At 43.4% G+C, this 22,207-nt stretch overlaps 1 protein-coding gene across 9 annotated transcripts in view; it reads right to left on the bottom strand.

The window, feature by feature from the left end:
- Positions 1-21,532, bottom strand: part of LOC115121378 (tenascin-like) — a 42,320-nt gene extending 20,788 nt beyond the window's left edge. For 5 of the 9 annotated variants that reach the window (XM_029650457.2, XM_029650481.2, XM_065017421.1 and 2 more), the window contains exons 1-3: positions 21,215-21,532; positions 2,350-2,913; positions 445-1,758 (exon numbers count right to left, since the gene is read on the bottom strand). In XM_029650457.2, coding sequence (XP_029506317.2) covers positions 445-1,758; positions 2,350-2,833 — 1,798 coding nt within the window. In that variant the 5' untranslated portion in view covers positions 2,834-2,913; positions 21,215-21,532. The remainder of the gene's footprint in view (positions 1-444; positions 1,759-2,349; positions 2,914-21,214) is intronic. The other 4 variants (XM_029650489.2, XM_065017422.1, XM_029650496.2 and 1 more) reach the window with 2 other exon arrangements.
- Between the last annotated feature and the right edge of the window lie 675 nt (positions 21,533-22,207).

Here is a 22,207-nt window from a genome sequence, read left to right as displayed (position 1 = left end):
CCTCAATATAATAATATATAATATACTGTATATATGCCATTTAGCAGACACTTTTATCCAAAGCCACTCAGCCACTAACAATCCTCCACACAAAGCTAATGCTTTCCCCAGACTCACATCTGGTAGTGGTTTGGACCGCCAAAGATCTTTGAGACAGAAGTACAGACAACTGAAATGCACAGCTTTTGGCATCAGAGGAAATCATAGATGGAAGTTTTAATCCTTTTTGCAAAACCCCTTTGAAATTAATTCAAATGGTATTTGGGGATTTTATTATGTTTTGAGTATAAAACATAACGGAAAAATAAGTAATTGGATTTAATGTGGCATTCAACCAGCACATGGAAGTATCAAGCGTGCAATGTTAACAAATGAACTAAACCCAATTATTCCGTTATTTTTTTCTCTCAAATCAGTGGGTCAGTTGAATGAAACCATTCTTACCTTCTGAGCAGTCTTCTCCGATGTATCCCTCTTCACAAAGACATTGTCCATTCACACAGCGGCCTTTGTCCTGGCAGTTGTTGAGGCAGCTCAGCTCTCCGCAGTTGTCTCCCACGTATCCCTCCTCACAAATGCATTTCCCATTAACACAGAGTCCCCTGTTGTTGCAGTTATCAGGGCAGGTGAGTCCAGAGCAGTCGTCACCCGCATAGCTGTCCTGGCAGACACATTTTCCATCCACACAGTATCCCTGGCCCAGGCAGTCATTGGGACAGCGCTTCTCACTGCAGTCTTCCCCTGTGAGGCCCTCATCACAGACACACTGCCCATCAACGCAGCGTCCGCGGTTCAGGCAGTTGTTGGGGCAGCTCAGCTCGCTGCAGTCCTCACCAGTGAAGCCAGCATAGCAGACACATTGGCCGTCCACACAGTCTCCACGGCCGTAGCAGTCCGAGGGGCAGGTCTTAATACTGCAGTCCTCTCCACCAAAGCCTTCATCGCATACACACTGTCCGTTGACACAGCGGCCCCGGTTGAGGCAGTTATTGGGGCAGGAGAGCTCAGAGCAGTCCTCTCCCTGGTAGCCTACGTCGCAATGGCACTGCCCATTGACACACTGCCCCCTGTTATGGCAGTTGTTGAGGCAAGCCAGCTGGCTACAGTCTTCTCCTTGGTAGCCAGCATCGCAGATACACATGCCATTGAAGCAGGTACCTCTATCGTTGCAATCACTGGGGCAGGTGAGCTTGGAGCAGTCCTCTCCGGTGTAGCCAGCGCTGCAGACACACTGGCCGTTCACACAGAAACCATGACTCATGCAGTCGCTGGGGCAGGTTGTCTCCCCACAGTCCTCCCCGGTGAAACCTTCTTCGCAGTAGCAGGTTCCATTGACACAGTGTCCACGGTCATAGCAGTCGTTGGGGCAGATGAGTTCCGAGCAGTCAGAACCCGTCCAGGGCTCTTCACACACACACTCCTCATCTACACACTTTCCACGGCCTTGGCAGTTGTTCAGGCAGTCCGTCTGAGAACAGTCCTCTCCAATGAAACCCTCGGCACAGATGCAGACCCCGCCAATGCATTGTCCGTTCTCACCACAGTCCACTTTGCAAACCTCAAGCAAACAGTCGTTCCCGCCAAAGCCCTCGAAGCAGATGCATTTCCCGTCTATGCATCGACCTTGGTCCTGGCAGTCATTGGGGCATTCAGACTCAGTGCAGTTGGGTCCCTTCCAGCCAGGCTTGCAAATACAGCCACAGGTGTCAGCACTGTAGTTGCCACGGCCATTGCAGTAAGGCTTGGTCCCCACTTCACCTAAAGGAGCAGAGTTAAGTGATTACAACCCTCTGAATCATAATCCTGCCCCTCACCCCCCCAATCCACTTCTCTAACAAATGGAATTTATAAATATTGTAATCAAGTATTATCATTATAGACCAGAGACATTTGAAACCCCAATTATGTCCTGAATAACAATCTTCTAATCAGCACGGAGTATGTCCATGCTTCGATGTTCATTCCATTTTCAAGAGCATTTTTCCCTGTAAAAGAGAAAGCACTGCTAAGCCCAACCCCACATTCAATTCCAGTGAAGCTTCCCAGAGGTTGAGTAAAACAGATGTCCCTCTGAAGGAAGGGGAGGTGATGAGGTGACAGTCATCCTAAGCATGCTATAATATACCAGAATTTCTCAACCCTTTAACCTTCAAAACACCCTAAACTTGTCCCAATTATATTATTTGCAGTATCCTAACTGTTGTGTTGTGTTTCCTAACCATTTATTTACCAGGTAAGTTAAGTGAGAGCACATGATCATTTACAGTGATGACCAGGGGAGAGGAGAGGGGTTGAATGAGCCAATCAGAAGCTGGAGGTGATTAGGTTGACTTGTATACAGTACAGTACCTGTGACTGGCTGAGCGCTGCAGAAGCCAGAGTCTCCAGTAGTGCACTGATCTCTCAGCGTGGACAGCTCTCCCTCCAGAATCTCCAACCTGCTCAGGAGGTCCTTCAAATCCGGGAACCCTTCGGTGCATGCACACGCCTGCTGAGGAATGTTAATGCGGTGGGTGAAAACAATCTGGTTCTGCCCATCCATGGTATGTTCGGTGGTGTGGAGGCCTGATGGCGGAACTGCGTCCTGGGGCTCAAGGCTGGTAGTTCCTGGCGCATCCAGGTCCACTGAGCACAAGGAGCTAGCAGGGACGTTGATGTTGTAGACATGGTTGAAGACCACTGGCTGGTCAGCACTGGGGAGGGTTATGTTGTCTCCTCCCGTGGCTGTCAGAGTTGCCCGTTTATGCCTAAGTATTTTTCTCACCAGCCCAGATTGGCTGAGGCTGAAAAGGAGAGTCAGGAAGAGGCAGCCTAGAATGCTTTTAGTACTCATGTTTGGCTCTCTTAACTGGACTCAGCTTTAGGAATATCGGGACAAAGACTGGCCAAATCTGGAAAAACAGTGTAGGGGCCCTGGAACGTAAACAAAAAACATTAAGTCAAAGATAGCCTCAATAACGCACATGGATAACTACATTTTCACAGGGTCACGCTGGGGAGACGTCCATGACTGTAAAACTTGTAAAGGCAGACAATAACCTGTGCACTCCGTGAACTACAAGACGGTAAAAATAGATCAATGAGCAGTCAACATAACTTTTTTGTCCAGACTAATGGAGGTTGTTACATTTGAACACCTGCACATTCCAACTGCATTCTGTCTATTATACCCTAGATACCAGCACCAGTAAAACTGACAATGCTACATCCGGACACTAAAGGCCATAACATTCCAGAGGGATGAAGTTTGAGATGTAGCGGCATCCCGTGTGTATGTCATTAACCCCTCTAATCAATGGGTTTCACTCAGATGTAAATGAGAAAAGATTAAAATATTTTCTCCCTCTCTTTATTTACATATTCTCACAGGGTGAACACTGTCTATATAAGTTGTGAGTGATTGACACCTAACCCTTTAGTGTATTTTCCCGCTGAGGAAAGCGACCACTGACTACCGACACGTAGCTCTCACGTCTGTAGCCATGAAATGCTTTGAAAGGCTGGTCATGGCTTACATCAACACCATTATCCCAGAAACCCACTCCAATTTGCATACCACACCAACAGATCCACAGATGATGCAATCTCTATTGCACTCCACACTGCCCTTTCACACCTGGACAAAATGTGTTAATGCTATTCATTGACTACAGCTCAGCGTTCAACACCATAGTGCCCTCAAAGCTCATCACTAAGCAAAGGACCCTGCGACTAAACACCTCCCTCTGCAACTGGATCCTGGACCTCCTGATGGGCCGCGCCCAGGTGGTAAGAGTAGGTAACAACACATCCGCCATGCTGATCCTCAACACGGAGGCCCCTCAGGGGTGCTTGCTCAGCCCCCCTACTGTGCTCCCTGTTCCCTCATGACTACACGGCCAGGCACGACTCCAACACCATCATTAAGTTTGCTGATGACACAACAGTGGTAGGCTTGATCACCAACAACAATGAAACAACCTATAGGGAGGAGGTCAGAGACCTGAACTTGTGGTGCAAGGACAACAACCTCTCCCTCAAAGTGATCAAGACAAAGGAGATGATTGTGGACTAAAAGAAAATGAGGACCGAGCACGCACCCATTCTCATCAACGGGGCTGTAGCTAATGAAATGGCTACCCAGACTATTTGTACCCCCCCCCCCCCCCCCCTCTGTTATTATCTATGCATAGTCAATTTAATAACTCTACCTACATGTACATATTACCTCAATTACCTCGAAACCGGTGCCCCCGCACATTGACTCTGTACTGGTACCCCCTGTATATAGCCCCGCTATTGTTATTTACTGCTGCTCTTTAATTATTTGCTGTTCTTATCTCTTACTTTTTGGGGGGTATTTTCTTAAAACTGCCATTTCAGTTAAAGGCTTGTAAGGCTACACCTGTTGTATTCGGCGTATGTGATAAATAAGATTTGGTTTGATTTGACTTGACTTGACTGTGAGCCACTGTGAGCCATTGAAAGTTTGCAACTTTTTCTCCCGCTACCTAAACCTTAATATACGCAGATTACTTTTGCATCATGGGACATCTTTGGAGACTTGTGAAGTGTCAGTTGCATGTTAAACGACTGAGATCAAGCTAACCACAGAACTGACAGTAATTTGAGCTGGTAATTAATTAATTACATTTTATGTTTGTGCTTTTCTAATAACCCATTTCTGTGTTCATGCAAGTGACTGATTGATATCTGCTATTTGGCAGTACACCCAGAACCTTGTTTTGAGAATGAAATGGATATCTCAGTTTCAAGTTCTCAGCTTGGAGAGAAGAAGCCTCATGAAATATTGGTCGGTTACATTCATGAACCAAACGTTAATGATGAATTAAGTATGAATAATGCATAAGCTAAATCATGTAAAAAATAACTTGTCTGTGTAAGCTGTACATAAGAGAACTAACAGAACTGCCCTGGTGGAGATCACTTCAGACCGGTACTTTATGCATCTAAGTTTGACTGTGACCTCCAGCTTGCTGACAATGAAAACAATGATTCATTTAAGATGGACTTCTACACATGTCCCATGTGTAGAATTTCTATTACACACCATTTCCTTGGTCCAACAATTGTATATACACTACTGTTCTAAAGTTTGGGGTCACCTAGAAATGTCCAAATTGATCAGAAATACAGTGTAGACATTGTTAATGTTGTTAATGACTATTGTAGCTGGAAACGGCTGATTCTTTTATGGAATATCTACATAGGTGTACAGAGGCCCATTATCAGCAACCATCACTCCTGTGTTCCAATGGCACGTTGTGTTAGCTAATACAAGCTTATAATTTTATAAGGCTAATTGATCATTGATCATTAATTATGTTAGCACAGCTCAAAACTGTTGTTCTGCTTAAAAAAGCAATAAAACCTCCCTTCTTTAGACTAGTTGAGTATCTGGAGCATCAGCATTTGTGCGTTTGATTACAGGCTCATATTGGCCAGAAACAAATAACTTTCTTCTGAAACTCGTCAGTCTATTCTTGTTCAGAGAAATGAAGGCCATTCCATGCGAGAAATTGCCTACAAACTGAAGATCTCATACAACACTGTGTACTACTCCCTTCACAGAACAGCGCAAACTGTCTCTAACCAGAATAGAAAGAGGAGTGGGAGGCCCCGGTGCACAACTGAGCAAGTACATTAGAGTGTCTAGTTTGAGAAACAGATGCCTCACAAGTCCTCAACTGGCAGCTTCATTAAATAGTACCCGCAAAACACCAGTCTCAACGTCAACAGTGAAGAGGCGACTCCGTGATGCTAGCCTTCCAGGCAGAGTTCCTCTGTCCAGTGCCTGTGTTCTTTTGCCCATCTTAATATTTTCTTTTTATTGGAGAGTTTTAGATATGGATTTTTCTTTGCAACTCTGCCAAATGTAATATTTTATTAAGGTAAAATTAATGTGAATAAATTAAGTGATAAGCAGTAATGGGCAGTCACTACCGTCATGGGGCTTTTATTCATTGTTTTATGTGTTACAGCATTCAATCCACATAATGCATAGTGCATTTAATATTACCATTTTTTTATCATGGACGAAATCAAAAACCGTGATTATTTTTCAATAATCGAACCAAACCGGTGTCAAAAAACACTAATCGCTCAGCACTACCATGCGGTAAATTAGTTAATAGACCAATAAGAGTGAGTCTAAACCTCTCTGCCAATAACAGCTAGTTTTCAGTTTTCCCCACCCCACTCAGGCAACTCCCAGACAGTCCTAGCAAAACTCTTGTTTGAGAAATTGCCATTTTAGTTACTTTTTAACCATTCTAATTTAAAACAATCTCAGTAAGTGTCACGTTCGTCATATAGAGGAGACCAAGGCGCAGCGTGATATGAATACATTCTTCTTTTAATAAAGAACACTAAACAAACAAAACGACCGTGACGCTATATAGACCGAGTGCTGACATGCAACTACACATAGACAATAACCCACAAAAAAACAAAATGGAAAATGGCAACCTAAATAGGATCCCCAATCAGAGACAACGATAAACTGCTGCCACTGATTTGGAACCAATTCAGGCCACCATAGACCTACATTACCTAGACATACAAAAACCGTAGACAGGACAAAAACACACATACCCACCCTCGTCACACCCTGACCTGACCAAATAACACATAACACATAGATAACTAAGGTCAGGGCGTGACAGTAAGGTTCTTAATTGTTACCCAGAAATCATTTGATATCGAGATAAAAACGGCTGCATTGGACCTGTAAGACATGTATGTGTTTAAAATAGTGTATTGATACGCCCGTGCATCAATCTTAAGTTACATAATAAAAAAATGTTTTGCATGAGCTACGTCTCAATCCACTGTATCCGCCTATGGCCGAGCTTCTGCAGTGTTTGTCAGACCCGAGACAACCCAAAATGGGTCTTCTCAAGAAAATGCCGTGGCCTACAAACCACTACAAACCAGGGGAGACTCTCACGAACATGATGGTGTTCTTCGTTTTTCTCTGTCGTGATACTCTTCTCAAGGTAACCCAAACAAATGAATGGAAATGTGTAGGTAGTTTTATGCTAACAAAAATAAGGGGTTAAATATGTGTCCAAAAATATATATATTTCCTGAGCTTTCTAATATAGATATAGGACAGACACCTCATTCTTTATGATTCATTTTTTGGTATAGGTATATCTTTTTGGGGTACCAAAAGTGTCACGCCCTGATCTGTTTCACCTGTCCTTGTGATTGTCTCCACCCCCTGCAGGTGTTGCTGATTTTCCCCAGTGTATTTATCCCTGTGTTTCCTGTCTCTCTGTGCCAGTTCGGCTTGTCTGTTTTTCCAAGTCAACCAGCGGTTTTCCCATTCTGCTGCTTTTTGCTATTCTCCTGTTTCTAGTCCTCCCGGGTTTGACCTTGCATGTTTCTGTACCTGCTTGCCTGACCATTCTGTCTGCCTTGACCACAAGCCTGGTTGCCACTCTGTACCTCCTGGACTCTGATCTGGTTTTGACCTTTTGCCTGTCCACGACCATTCTCTTGCCTACTCCTTTTGGATTAATAAACATTGTAAGACTCCAACCATCTGCCTCCTGTGTCTGCATATGGGTCTCACCTTGTGTCACGATAAAAAGGGGTCCTAAAATTCTAAATCAAATAGCAAAATGAATTAAAATAATTACATATGTTAGCTTAGTAATAGACCCCCACCCCCCAACAGCTTTTAGAGATTAACATATGCACCCTGAGACCTGAAATAACTTCCCCCTTGGAGCCAAAGACCCAGGGAGTGAACATTTACTGAGCAACGGACATGGAACAGGACAGGACAGCATCTGGACATAAACACATAGCATTAATGCAGACACAGGGAGCACACGGGGAAGCAGACAGAAATAGGGAAGGCAATCAACAAAGGGAAGGAGTCCAGGTGAGTCCAATGAGTGCTGCTGCGCGTAATGAAGGTGACAGGTGTGCAGCCTGGCGCCCTTGAGCTCCAGAGAGGGAGAGCAGGATGACACCCTGCCTATTTCTAGTTTCATGTTGCACCTCTGTACCCATCAAAAGTGAATACGGATGTAGGATTTTGACTGTATCACCCTGTTGTTGCAGGAAATGCAAACATCTAGAGTATTTGAAGTCTACAAAGGCTTCTAAAGTTTGTAATTTCCACTTGAAAATGCCAGACTTGATTTATGCATCAACCCCTACAAAAATGTAAATGAATTGTAATCCACACAATAATTGACATTTCCTGTTGCTGCAGGATTATTTGCCTGCTGTGAGAAAATGCTCAAAAGAAGATCCTATCGGTATGTACCGGGCATGTTCACAGCAAATGGTCATGATGGAGGACTTTTGATCTACAAAAATCTACAAACAATCCCATCCCTGTTTTTCTCTTTGAGCGACCTGTCACAGCGCTCGGGGATGAGTCTTCCTGGGTATTTTACCCGAGTTCCTCTGACACCACAATCATTCTAGTGTCAATAAGCAGTTTGGATGGAAAATTGTGTTCCATAGGATTCATTTAACTCCACACTGTACATGTTGGTCTTACCAGCTGTTTCATGCATTGAACTGGGGATAAATACCCACACACATAGGGCCAGATCCTAGCTTGAGAACTGAATATGTAAACTGAACTTGCATTAATTATGCTTTAGGAAGATGGCCAAAGACTGCAAGAAGTGGATATCTTCTGATCCTTTGTTGCTGGTCTATGCACCAGCTGTCATGATGGATATGAGTGGTGCATTTGGGGCAACAGTTTGAGTTACTTGTACATATCTCATGTTAGGATTCAGCCAATAGTCTATATTCCCACCGGCCACTGCAGATCACTCTGATGACTTCATATGCTGTAATTTGTGGGAGACGGATTGGAAGAAACATCAAACGGTTCTTCTCCCTCAGCATGGGAAAACAGTGAGGGATGACTGAGTTTAGGGTTTCCAAAGGTTGGGTGGGTGTAAGGGGAGACACTACTGTAGCAAGACCCTGGTTGATCCATTGAAGGTATGCCAATCCACAGGTCTGGTAGGATTTATCATGCCCAGCCCTATTTCCTAGTTCACAATAGACTGCAAATTCAGCAGTTGACACAGAGAGTTACTCTCCCCCACTGATTTCCACTTGAACATAATACATACTACTTGACTACAGGTTATGTTACAGCCCACATGCTTTCACGTCATGCCTGATCTAAGACAGTTTTATGTTGTACGTAATATAACAAGCCCCCAGATGAGGCAAAAGAAGCCTGACTGATCAATCAATATTATTGTGGCTATCAACTCCTTTCAGGTTTTAAAATAATTGAAAAGAAAACGTATATATTTTTTTGCATATCCCATCAGTGATACGTATCACAGTAGACTCTGCAAAGTTGACAGCTCAAACGGCAAGGGCACGAGGTTTCACGCAGAGTGGAAAGGTGGCACGCCAGACCTGTAGATATGAGCCAACCCATGACAGCTCACTATAGACTCTGTCAACTCTTTGCAGAAAGACCATTCCAGAGCATCTATTTTGCTACTCTCTGGTTTCAGTGGAAATAATGTCATAGCAGGCCCATGGCTCAGTCGGTAGTACACCTGTGATGGCAATTCCAGCGCTCCTTTTCCATTCCCACCTTATCTGCCTCTCAAATTTCTTTCTTCCACTGTCTTGCAATGAGTGAGGCATTTCTGCCCACCCAGTAATTGGTTGACTCATTGTTTGGGTTATGTTATAGTGGATGCTCTGTCTACTGTTTCAGCATAGTGTTTAGTATACACACATCACAAATTGACCCTATAAGTTATTTACCACATTTGTAGGTAAATGCTTCACCAGAGATTGTGAAACCAACGACCTCTGTGTCACATCTGCTCCTGCCACGCCCTCTAGTGCTCATCCGGTGTCTCCTTGACCTGCCGCCACTCTCCCATTGCTCTCTCTCTCTGTGTGTATGTGAGATTGTGTGGCCGGAGACAGGTGTGCTGGAGTCAGAGCAGATCCCCACCAGCTGCAACCTGTTCCATAATCAAGACCTCTACAAATACTCAGTCCTGCCACATCCACACTGGCAGATTTTTAATCGCTGCCAGTCAGTCCATGTTTCTAGCCATTTGTTCCTGTTGTGGCTGTTTTTCCGTGCCTGCTGCTGTTTTCCTCTCCGCTACAGTTCTGCCCGCTCTGACTCTGGTCCCTGTCTCCAGTTAGACTTCTTGTCGGTCCTGCTACTCTGTCCTGGATTCCCCACTCTACGCTCCCTTGGATTCCCCTCAGGACCTGCTTACCCTGTCACCACACCTCTCACTCCAGCCTCAGCCTCGGCACCTGGTTTCCAGCAACCTGCCCGAGCTTCCCCTGGCCTGCACTCAATCTCCCCCCGTTTGAATAAATGCCTTGGTTTCCTCATCCCAGTCTCCTCATCTGAGTCTGCTCTTGGGTTCACCTGTTCCGCTCCACGTGACACTCTGCATCAATATGGAGTCTGTATTTGTCAGTTTCTAACTCAAACGTGCAGTTAACCTGTTATAGGCTGATTACAAGGACCCCATTATTCCCTGGAGGCAAGGATACACTACAGAAACTTGTATTTAGGTTTAAAAAAGCTTCTGAAGTTTAATTTTCACTTAGAAATGTCAGATTTTCCCTTACAAAAAATGTATCAACCCCTACAAAAAATGTCTTAATTATAATCCACATAATTCACATTTCCTGTTTTAGCAAACTGGCTCAAATTAAGATCCTACACAAGTATTGTTGGATCTAAGACTCTTGATTTACGGCCTCTGTGGATGATGATTGGACCACATGTACGTACTTTTCTTAGTTAGCAATACCCAGAAATTCCAGAGTTTAGCAACTGACATATTTTAGATGAATTGTAACCTAAATTGCTTGCTTTTCTTGAAAGGGTTAGAAGTTTGTGTTGGCTGACCTCTTCCCTGGTGAGGGTAATATTGGTAGAAAGGGTAGTATACAGCAAATTTGTATATAGATGTGTATATGTATATATTTGTTACACCACCTTAGTGTGTATGTCACCCACCTTGCATTAAACTAACACTTTTCAAAGTGTTGATAAACTAACACTCCAAGAGTGTTGGGTCCCTAACACCATGGGTGTTGAAATTTCAGAGTTAAATTTACACTTTATAAGAGCTGCTGCTGTAACACTTTCTCCGTGTTAGGGAATCAACACCTGTGGTGTTACAGTTGTTTTAGCGCTGTAGGGTGTAAAGCCTTATTTGCATATTTATTTCTGAGGGTGCCTTTCGAGTGAATTTTAGATGTACCTGTACCACCCATGACTGTGTTTGCTAGTGGTTGTGAAATAGTTCATTAATGGTTACACAGAGCATCTGCACTGACCCTGTCTTGCACTGAGTCTATGCATACTCACATGACTACACAGTACACACTATACATACACACACACACCCACACACTACACTGACACTCAAAACCCACACACGTTCATATACACTACATACGCACGCACACACACACACATGCCGAAAACACACACACAAACACACGCATTTCATGATTAAATCTACCGCCTTTGCATTTGGAGCATGTGACAAATAAAATCAAATAAAAATTCATTCATGAGTTGTATCAGAAGTGTATGGTTTTGCTGTGTTTGTGTATGAAATTGAGAGCAGCAGGGAGGTTTCCCCTATCTTTAGTCCTAATCTCTTGTAGATTATGGGAGGATGAGTTAAAAAGGCAGTAAATTGAAGTGTGTGTGTGTGTGTGTGTTTTGGGTTGGAAGTGTCTGCAGAGATAAAGATGTAACAGATTCCATTTCTATCTGCCAGGAAAGAATCTCAGTGGAAGGTTTGAAGTTAACTGCAAGAGATGGTCAGAAATATTGATGATATTCACACCTATTAAAAATCCCAGAATAAATTATAATTATTAGTTTGAGTTATATATTTTGGACACCCTGCGATTTCAGGGACACATCATTCAGATTCAGAATGGGGTTGATCAAGGACATCCCCTTTCACCATGGGACTTAGGGAGACGTTTGTTAGAAAGAAAAAATAAATAAATATCAGTGTTTTCTTTAAAACAGAATTACTGGAGCCTTATAACTCTTCTCCCATCCTGGCGTGGAACTGTGAACTTTCCCACATGGAAAACAGGGATGAGGAATGTTGGCCCTAGATCCAGGACATCTGTTTTGCCTTGTCCAAGACCAAGGCATTAACACACAAGTCATACTGTATGTCCAGACTGGGGCAGCCTTTATGCTCAGACACTTTAGCAATTAGCTAAATTCCCCCTGAAGCTTAAGACAAGCTTTCCTGCAGGTCCAGGGTTACTTATATCACAGCTGTACCTTTCTGAGAAATGGACAGCCTGGCTGCTCGATTCAGAGCATTATGGTCGGTCCCATATGGGGTGACACAGGCGGAGAGAGAAATGAAAACTGTTAAAACCCCCTAAGGTCGATTCCCGCACCCACGCGGAAATGTAATTTGTATATTTTAAAAATCCCCATGAAAATCTGTCAGTTTAAGCTAGATATATCCGTTTTTTTGCATTGCATGTGTCTCAATCCACAGCATCCACCTACAGTATGTAACACTTTCACAGTGAAAGGTGACATAGCTAGAGCAGTGTTTGTCAGACCATGAGACATACCAAAAATCAGACTTCTTACAAAATCGTCTTCAGCCTACAAACTATTATGACCCCTCTATGGAAAGATGAGACTCCTTTTTGCTCTACGACCCCCACAAGCGTCTTGGAATTCGTCTGAAGTCCGAACTGTTTGGGCTACACACTAATATGACCCCTCTGTGGAAAGATGAGTCTCTCACAAACACGTACATGTCAGTTGTTTTGCTCACACAAGACTCGTCAGGTCGTCAGTATCCCCCCACGCCCCTCCTCGGCATAGACAGGGCTTAGAGTCTAGGGGGATATTATTCATTAAATACATGATTCTTCCCACACAGCAATATTTTGTATTTATTTATTAATATGCTGTTGAGTTTCTTTGTTTCAGACAGTAAATATTATTTTGTTGAGCAAATTAAACCAATTGTGTAGTCTTGCAGCACAATCCCTTTACAAACAAAGACATAGTCCCGTAGGCACTGTAACCATGGTTAGTCTTTTGTATCTTTAACTCAACAATTGATTGATTCCATTGGAAGCTGAGAGAGCAAAGTTCTCTTCACCACTATCACTCCTCACTACCACCTACACACAGACACAGTGAGTAGGATCTGGTGTCTACGGAGTCTTCAGTTCTCGCTCTGTATTTCATAACACCATATCCATGGGAACGGTTGGAGTGAAGCGCGGCAAGGTGTACCTCTTATGGAAAACAGTCTCTAAACTCTTGTCTCAGCGGCGTTAACAGCATGTCAGGACTTCCCGGTTTGTGCCAGACACAGCCGTCGATCATGCACATCTGCTTGTTTGCTCATTTCGTTTTTCCCTTGGGATTTTTTATTTTCCGTTAATGGGAACAGGAAGGGCTGATTGACCAAGCTGCTGGAACAGCTGGGGAATCTTTCCACTTAGTGGGTGAGAGTGTAGTGAGTGCAATACCTGAGGTCATGAGGTGACTTGTTGGTTCATACAAACACATACATACACAAATTCACACACACACACACACACACATGCACAGACACATGTGATCATGCAGTTGCATGCACACACACAGATCTCTCCCTCATGTGAACCATAACCCATACACACATACACAAACACCTCATTTTCGTTAGACAGCGCATCCCTCCATCTGCATACAGATGAACGTAGGTATTACTAAATGGTTGTGCCTGGTTTTGCTGTTGTAAAAAATAATTGAGATGCCAATAAGTAGTAGTAAACTCTGCCTCACCCTGAGTTTGAGATATGGCATGCATTGCAGGGTCATATGTTTCCGATCTGATCTGTATTGTTACATTATGTTCCCAGCGCCTACTGCACAATGAAATAGAAAGTCTTCACTCCACCTCTGAATTGTATCAATTATCATTATCCACAAGATAATGCTACAAACAAGTGACAAAATAAAATATAGAAGCTCGACAGTAGTTGACAATAATTAGGATGTCATTGAATAATCACATTGCCTCATACGTTTTGTTTAAGTAGCGTGTGGGGTTTTATGCTTGGCAGGATATCGCAGCAGATTTACTACTGCTTCATTGGCAGATCCCCAAGAAAGTGAGAGCAGTGAATAAAAAAGCTGAACATTTTCATAGGCCGTTTGGAGCCATCTGCACCCCAAGTCCCACACGCAACTTGTTACACACCCCGTCTAGACGCCCCAGCAGATTTATAGTGCCAGGCCCTGATATCAAAGTCTGTATGCGCTCCTTGACACAGATCTTGCATATGTAGGCAATAACCCGTGCCCCATACATGGCCATGTCTAAGATGATCAAATAATATCAAGAATTACATCATCAGTCGATCAATCCACATGAGTATTGCAGTCATGTTTTTCCATACAGTGATGTCATTATTTTATTCAATAGGATGTGGATCGAAGGTTCTGGGTTAGTTCTCTGGTAAAGCTACAGCAGATCAAGAGTAGAGAAGGGTCAGATTAATTCAAAATGGGTTTTCTTTACCTGAATTGTGTTCACCTGAAACTACATGTTGAAAGATTGTATGTACCCTATCAAACTGTTGGACTAGACATGATTCCACATGAACAAAAACATTTTTGGGGTCATGTAACAGAAAGATTTCCATTTCTATCTGATCGGTAAAGATAAGAGCGTCTGCTAAATGACTTAAATGTAAATGTAATAACTAGAGACAAACTGCATATTTGAGGCGTCACACTCTCTACTGAGTGGAGGTCAAAATGAGAGGGAAATACCTTCTCCAAAAGCAGGACAGGCCCTGAGGCAAAGGCTTCAAGGGGGCCACTATACCACCAGTCTCCCCCTCCCCCTGCACACTTGCACACCCATGACAGAGGCCTGTCCAGCCACACATCCCCCACACCAACAGAGGCCTGTCGCTTTCTGTCTGTTAAGCAGCCCCATAGCAGAGGACCCATAAAGCATCTGCCCCCTCCACCTCATGACCCTGACTGGGGCCAAGTAGTAACTAACAGATGTCCCATTCAAAATTCTCCACGTGTATGAGGTGACCTCTTCTTTGGGTTTTGGGGGAAGTGTGACTCCACAGATAAGTTTTTCTCAATGCTTGGTCATGTTACATGGTATTTGGGTTTTTGTGTTAAAGGTTGACAGCAATGATGATTTAAATGCCCGAAGTAGCTAACTTATTTGACTTATAGTAAGATTAGTTAACAATACTGCCGACAACAGTTACTGTGTAAGTTGTCTCGCGTTCCGATACCTCCAAAATCACGTCGTTTTCACGCCTCCCTTGGAGGTCTGGAGAATTGTGTATTGGAAAAGCGGTTTGAATGGTCTCCCAGCAGCAATATTTTAATTGGATGTTACATTTCAAGAACCCTCCCCCCACACACTTGATGAAGAGGGTGGTACATTTTATGCTCGACACTGTTTTCCGACCAGGTAGGACACATTTTGTAGAAAGTTGTTGTTCTTTACCCTAGTTAGTTTGCAACATTGGCAATAAAAACACATGGCATGCCCCCCATAACTCTCTCCCTCTCCCTTGTGTGTGTGTGTGTGTGTGTGTGTGTGTGTGTGTGTGTGTGTGTGTGTGTGTGTGTGTGTGTGATTGTGTGGGCGGGGACAGGTGTGCTGGAGTCAGAGCAGATTCCCACCAGCTGCAACCTGTTCCATAATCAAGCCCTCTACAAATACTCAGTCCTGCCACATCAACATTGCCAGATCTTTGCCCAGTCAGTCCATGTTTCTAGCCGTTTGTTCCTGTTGTGGCTGTTTTCCCTTGCCTGACACTGTTTTCCTCTCCGCTACAGTTCTGTCCGCTCTAACGCTGGCCTCTGTCTCCAGTCCGACTTCTTGTCAGGTCTGCTACTACTGTCCTGGATTCCCCACTCTACGCTCCCTTAAATTCCCCTCCGGACCTGCTTACCCTGTCCCCACACCTCTCGCTCCAGCCTCAGCCTCCGCACCTGGTTTCCAGCAACCCGCCCGAGCTTCCCCTGGCCTGCACTCAATCTTCCCCCCATGTTTCAATAAATACCTTAGCTACCTCATCCCAGTCTCCTCGTCTGAGTCTGCTCTCGGGTTCACCTGTTCCTCTCCACGTGAAATACTGCCTGGAGAATGGAACTAAGGAGGTGACATAAATATGGGAGGTAATCAGTGATGGAGTGATGGAGTCCAGGTGGGCCTAATGGTGAAGTGCAGGTGTAGATGATGATGAATGCCAGGGGCGCGTAATGATGAATACCAGGGGAGCGTAATGATGAATGCCAGGACCGGTGGTTAGTAAACTGGCAACGTTGAACGCCAGAGGGGAGGAGCGGAAGTAGACATGACAGTTGGACCTTTTCTTAAAATGTCACCCCTGACATTTAACAGGGCTTTAACATGACAATTTTGTCATTGAACCAGTATTTTTTAGTCCTTTATTATGACAACTAATGCATATTTTCTTGTTTTTATCCCATTTCCTATAAAAGGGTAAGGGACAGGGGAAGGAGGCTGCTTTTCGGAAGTGGTGTGGAACGGTTCGAGCTGCGGTCTCTCCTACCAGTTCCAATTTCTGTATTGAAGTGGTGTGGAATGGTTGGCGAGCTGCGGTCACTCATACCAGTTCCAGTTTCTGTATTTAAGTGGTGTGGAATGGTTGGTGAGCTGCGGTCACTCATACCAGTTCCAGTTCCTGTATTGAAGTGGTGTGGAATGGTTGGTGAGCTGCGGTCACTCATACCAGTTCCAGTTCCTGTATTGAAGTGGTGTGGAATGGTTGGCCAGCTGTGATCACTCCTACCAGTTCCTGTATTGGCCGTCACAGCTACAGCTTCCAAGGCTACAAGGAAGATCATAATGAAGCACCTGGGTATGCAGCAATGAGTTGCGGTGGTGAAATGTCCTGACAGGGACAACATCCGACTGGCAGGGTAGAAGGTGTCTTCTGACCCTGTAGAGACGTTTTCATGGTTGCTCACATAGTTGGACCCCAAGGACCGTCATATTCTGTGAGAGAATTTAAGACTGACCTTTGCTGTACAAGGTTTTTCACCAGTTCCTTGGGGAGAAATCTGTGCATTCAGCAGGAGCAGATGACACACTGGGAAACAGGCTTTTGGACATGTACCCCTCAGAGACACCCGAGCACATACAACTGCACATTATCTCAGCCTTGAAAGATTAGTAATCTAATCTCAGAGTTGTGATGGCTACTTCACCACTGGGAATGGGGATAGACTTTAAGGGTGTCCATCATGTAGTCAACTACGGACCACCTCAAGACCTTGAGTCCTACATACAGCCATATGGAAGAGCGGGTAGGGACGGCACAAGATAACATTCCTTTATCCAATACCATGGAAGACAGCTTGTTGCACTTTCAGATAAGATGAGACAGTATGTGTCAAACAGTACCTGCTACAGGCAGGTGAAACTTTTACAGCTCCTTGACGATAAGGTCACAAAACCAATATCACCCAAACATGATTGCTGTCACAATTGTGCTACCTCATCCATCTGCAAGGGTGTATGTGAGGGCAATTCAAGTCCTTTGGAGAGGCATGCAGGACAACAATTACAACCAAGCAGTGGCGATTTTAGAATGTAAATCTTGGTGGGGCCAAAAAAAAAAAAGTGGGATGCCTGCCATCAATGCCGCTACACAACACAACACTAAACAATACATTAATTGCACTATCATGGTGACAAATGGTGCCGACAAACTGTTAGGGCCTACATAAAGCTGTCCCAACAGCAGTCCCAACTTACCACTGCTACACCTGGCTATCAGCGGAGCCTTGTCTGGCAGCGAAACAGTTCATTCAGCCTCATTTACTGCCTTTAAAAAAACACAGCTGATATGGCTGACTTGTTTAAACAAATGTGGTTTCTACTAGCAATTGAGATGTACAAACTATGGCATAAGGGGACGACAAGTGGATAAGAGGCAATCCAACGGACGTAGTCAGTATATCTATTCGTTTAGAAATGTACAATGACATAATTCAGAACATGGGCCGCTCGTCGTCCCCTTATGCCATAGTTTGTACAAATATCAGGTATGTTTTTTTAAAGGCAGTAAATGAGGCTGAATGAACTGTTTTACTGCCAGACAAGGCTCCAATGATGCCAGGTGTAGTAGTGGTAAGGTGTTGGGACTGCTGTTGGGACTTTTGTAGGCCCTAATAGTTTGTTGGGACCGTTTGTCACTGTTATATTGCAATTAATGTATTGTTTAGTGTTGTGTAGTTGCTTTGATGGCATGCATCTAAGAAAATGTTGGGGAGTTTGCCCCACCAAAATTGACATGCTAAAATCTCCACTACAAAAGAGAAGACAGTTTGTTCTTCTCACGGTGTTCAGTTTGTGGTTCCTGATCCACAACACTAGTTCCTCATAGTCCAATTTGTGTAACAGGTTTATTTGTAAGTTCTGGAAGTTTGGGTAGAACCTGCCAGGTGTCAAAGCAAACACCTTCTGATCAAGATGCACACTTACTATGGTTGATGTCTTCAGATCTACTTGAGACTGAGTGCTTTCCAGACTCTGTCTTCAGACCACAGTATTATCTGTGCATGAGGTCCGCCTGCTCTCCAATGGTCCTGCTGACTTTCTGTGCAATGTCAAACTGGACTTGATGTTGATGTTGGATGAGGTCTTTTGTGAGGCGCACATGGGGTTCGAGGTTCTTGCATCTAATACTTTGGTATTGCTCTGGGCCAACATATACCAGTTCTTTCCAAAGGACCTCTAAGTATCTGTGACTTTGTACCAGAAGTAGTTGTAACATTGACCTTATGTAACGTCCTTCGTTAAATGAAGACCAAGGTGCAGTGTGGTAGGCATACATTTTCTTTCATTATAAATGTTCCACCAATAAACAACTCAACGAACGTAAAGGTAGGAGTGCAACACAAAAAGACAAGGTCCCACAACTGAAGGTGGGAAAAAGGGCTGCCTAAGTATGATCTCCAATCAGAGACAACGATAGACAGCTGCCTCTGATTGGGAACCATACTGGGCCAACAAAGAAAAAGAAAACATAGATATATCAAAACTAGAGTACCCACCCTAGTCACACCGTGATCTAACCAAAATATAGAGAATAAACAGGGATCTCTAAGGTCAGGGCGTGACACCTTTTAAATAAAAGCAAAATACGATTTTAATATCAGAGACTGACATCATGCATTATACTACATATTTGCAATGATTAACTTTGTGGATAAACTTTGTGTACTGTATGTGCCACATGAAATGGTCTTTATCAGTTAATTCATTGTCAAGGAAAACTAACTACACTTAGAAAAAAGGGTTCCAAAAGGGTTCTTCAACTGTCCCCATAGGAGAACCCTTTTGGGTTCCATGTAGAACCCTATGTGGAGTTCTACATGGAACCAAAAAGGGTACTACCTGGAACTAAAAAGGGTTCTTTAAAGGGTTTCCCTATGGGGACAGCCGAAGAACCCTTTTAGGTTGTAGATAGCACCTTTTTTTTTCAATAGGGGGGAATGTAAATGATTTAGGCTACAATTGTCCATATGATCAACTGAAAATATTACAAATGTGAGCCTGTAGGACGTGTGCAACAGTGTTTTCGACCTATATGATAAGTCTATGAAGAGTGTAATGATTAACACTGGGTTAATAAACAAACAAACAAAAGTTCACCTGTAGCTCACACACTGTTGCACCTACGACCCTAATCTAGTGAGCACCTCCGTGAGGCGTCACTGATTTACACCGGGTTCCCAACAATTTTTTAGCTGACTTTGTGCCATGGACTTCCCCAGGCTTCCTGTTTAGAGAAGCCTGGTTCTCCACTAGGCTACTGTGTAAATTACACACAGGCTTAAAGCACTGTCCATCAGGACCACAGAGTGCAAACCTTATGAAAAGCAACCACTCACACAGCATACGGTGAGATTTCAATTAAGCAGAGCAAATGGATTTAGAAATAAATGGACATGCAGTGTGCCTGTTTTATCTCATGACTCACACTGGAAAAGGCTGCATCAACGGCTGCTGCTCCTGCTGTGTAATCTCCTTAATAGAAAACTCATATAAAACAAGACCATAATTGCGTCGCCCACAGACAAACAATTATTCACCAGACCGCAAAAGACTTCCAGAAACCTGGGGGGGACACTTCCTGAATAACCCACACACACACATTTCTGCATGTCTCACACACAGACATACACACACACACCACTGCACCTTTCACATACATAAGAATACACATATACACAGACACACACACACACACACTTTCCTATTTTCTACAGCACACTGTGCAGTCAGTTCACTGATCTAGAACCTGGAAAAATTGGAAAAATATTTTTGGCTCTATGCCATTCTTACATCATACATGGGCTCTAAGCCCTGTAGCCCCAGGTGACCAAAGAGGTGGATGACTCCTCCACATGTTCATTCACTCATCAGTTATTCAACCCAGCTAATGCTCTCCTTGCTCTGTCTGTCTCCCAATCCTCCATCTCTATCACACAGACCCAGCCTTGGGTCGAACTGGCAATCCCAGAAGTTTCAGCATGCATGAAGTATGTTAATATTCGTTCCCTATAAACCATAATTGGTTCCCTTTGGCGACTCAGCAAAGCTGAGCAATGAGAGCCATCTGTCGCTAAATAAAGAACGAAGCCTGGCAGAGGGAGGACAATGAAGCCACAGTTGTTGGATAAGTATTATGACAGTATTGTATTCTGATTGAGTTCATCCTGCTTCTTTCCCATTTATTTCAAATGTACATTGGCTTCGTAGAAGTCATTAAAATTTGGTATGATTATTCCACATTCTCTTATTCATATTTCATAAACACTTTATTCAATTACCTGGATGTCAAATTGAATTAGACAATTGAATTGAGTATGCTTTGAAGGGTTTGACATTAATAACCAAAATGTTTACAATAAAAAAATATCTAATCTCCAAAATGATCAGGAACAACTAAACACAATAAATGTAAGTGTCACAAGGTTTGATCACGTCATCAATAATCTCAATTGACTGTCAAGAAGACTGAAAAAATCGCAACATTTCCAATTTATAAATATGGACACAGTAATCAATTATTTAAATAACAGCAACAACTCATTCAAAGATCCAAGATCAGTTTCATCCAGGTAAAAATTAAATGAATCTCTCATTCTTACCTTTAGCAGACCAGACAGTTTAGAGCTACGCCACCACAGCCTTCAGCACCAGCTCACACAAATTGCCTCGTTGGAACCCAGCACATTAAATAAAGGGGAATGAAAGGATGTCCACTTTGAAGACTGTTCCGGAACCTCTCTCCTTGTGCTCGAACCTGATGACACTTCTGTTCCGAAAAGCCCCTCTGCCACTGATAGCTCAGGCGCCTGCCCTCCTCACCTAGACCCTACAGAGGATCCGAGCTAGAGAGAGAGTGGGAAAGAAAGAGAGAGGAGGATAAAAGGCCTTTTAAACCGAGAGAGAAGCATTCTGGTCAGACCCCCATTCCTCAACTACAGCCCTTAAATAGCTGTCCCTTGCCCTCCCTCCTCTCCTTTCTCTCCCCCTCCCTCCCTCTTTCTTACTGTTGGAGTTAGCTGGGCTGCTGCATTGAAGTGGTATGTTGTTGTTCTTACTGGCAACCGGTGGTGGAAAAAGTACCCAATATTCATACTTGTGTAAAAGTAAAGTTATGTTAATAGAAACTGACTCAAGTAAAAGTGAAAGTCACCCAGTAAAATACTACTTAAGTGAAAGTATAACATTATTTGGTTTTAAATATACTTAAGTATCAAAAGTAAATGTAATTGCTAAAATATAGTTAAGTATCAAAAGTACACTCCAACACTCAGACATAATTTACAAACAAAGAATTTGTGTTTAGTGAGTCTGCCAGATGAGATGTGGTAGGGATGACCAGGGATTTTCTCTTGATAGGTGTGTGAATTGGACCAGTTTCGTGTCCTGCTAAGCATTCCTAATATAACGAGTACCCTTGGGCATCAGTGAAAATGTATGGAGTAAAAATTACATTATTGTATTTAGGAATGTAGTTGGAGTAAAAGTAGTCAAAAATATGAATAGATAAGTAAAGTACAGATACCCAAAAAACTACTTAAGTAGTACTTTAAAGTATTTTTACTTAAGTACTTTACATGACTGCTGGCAACTCA

Source organism: Oncorhynchus nerka, linkage group LG4, assembly GCF_034236695.1.
Source record: "Oncorhynchus nerka isolate Pitt River linkage group LG4, Oner_Uvic_2.0, whole genome shotgun sequence".
Taxonomy (NCBI): domain Eukaryota; kingdom Metazoa; phylum Chordata; class Actinopteri; order Salmoniformes; family Salmonidae; genus Oncorhynchus; species Oncorhynchus nerka.
This window is presented reverse-complemented; position numbering and strand designations above follow the sequence as displayed.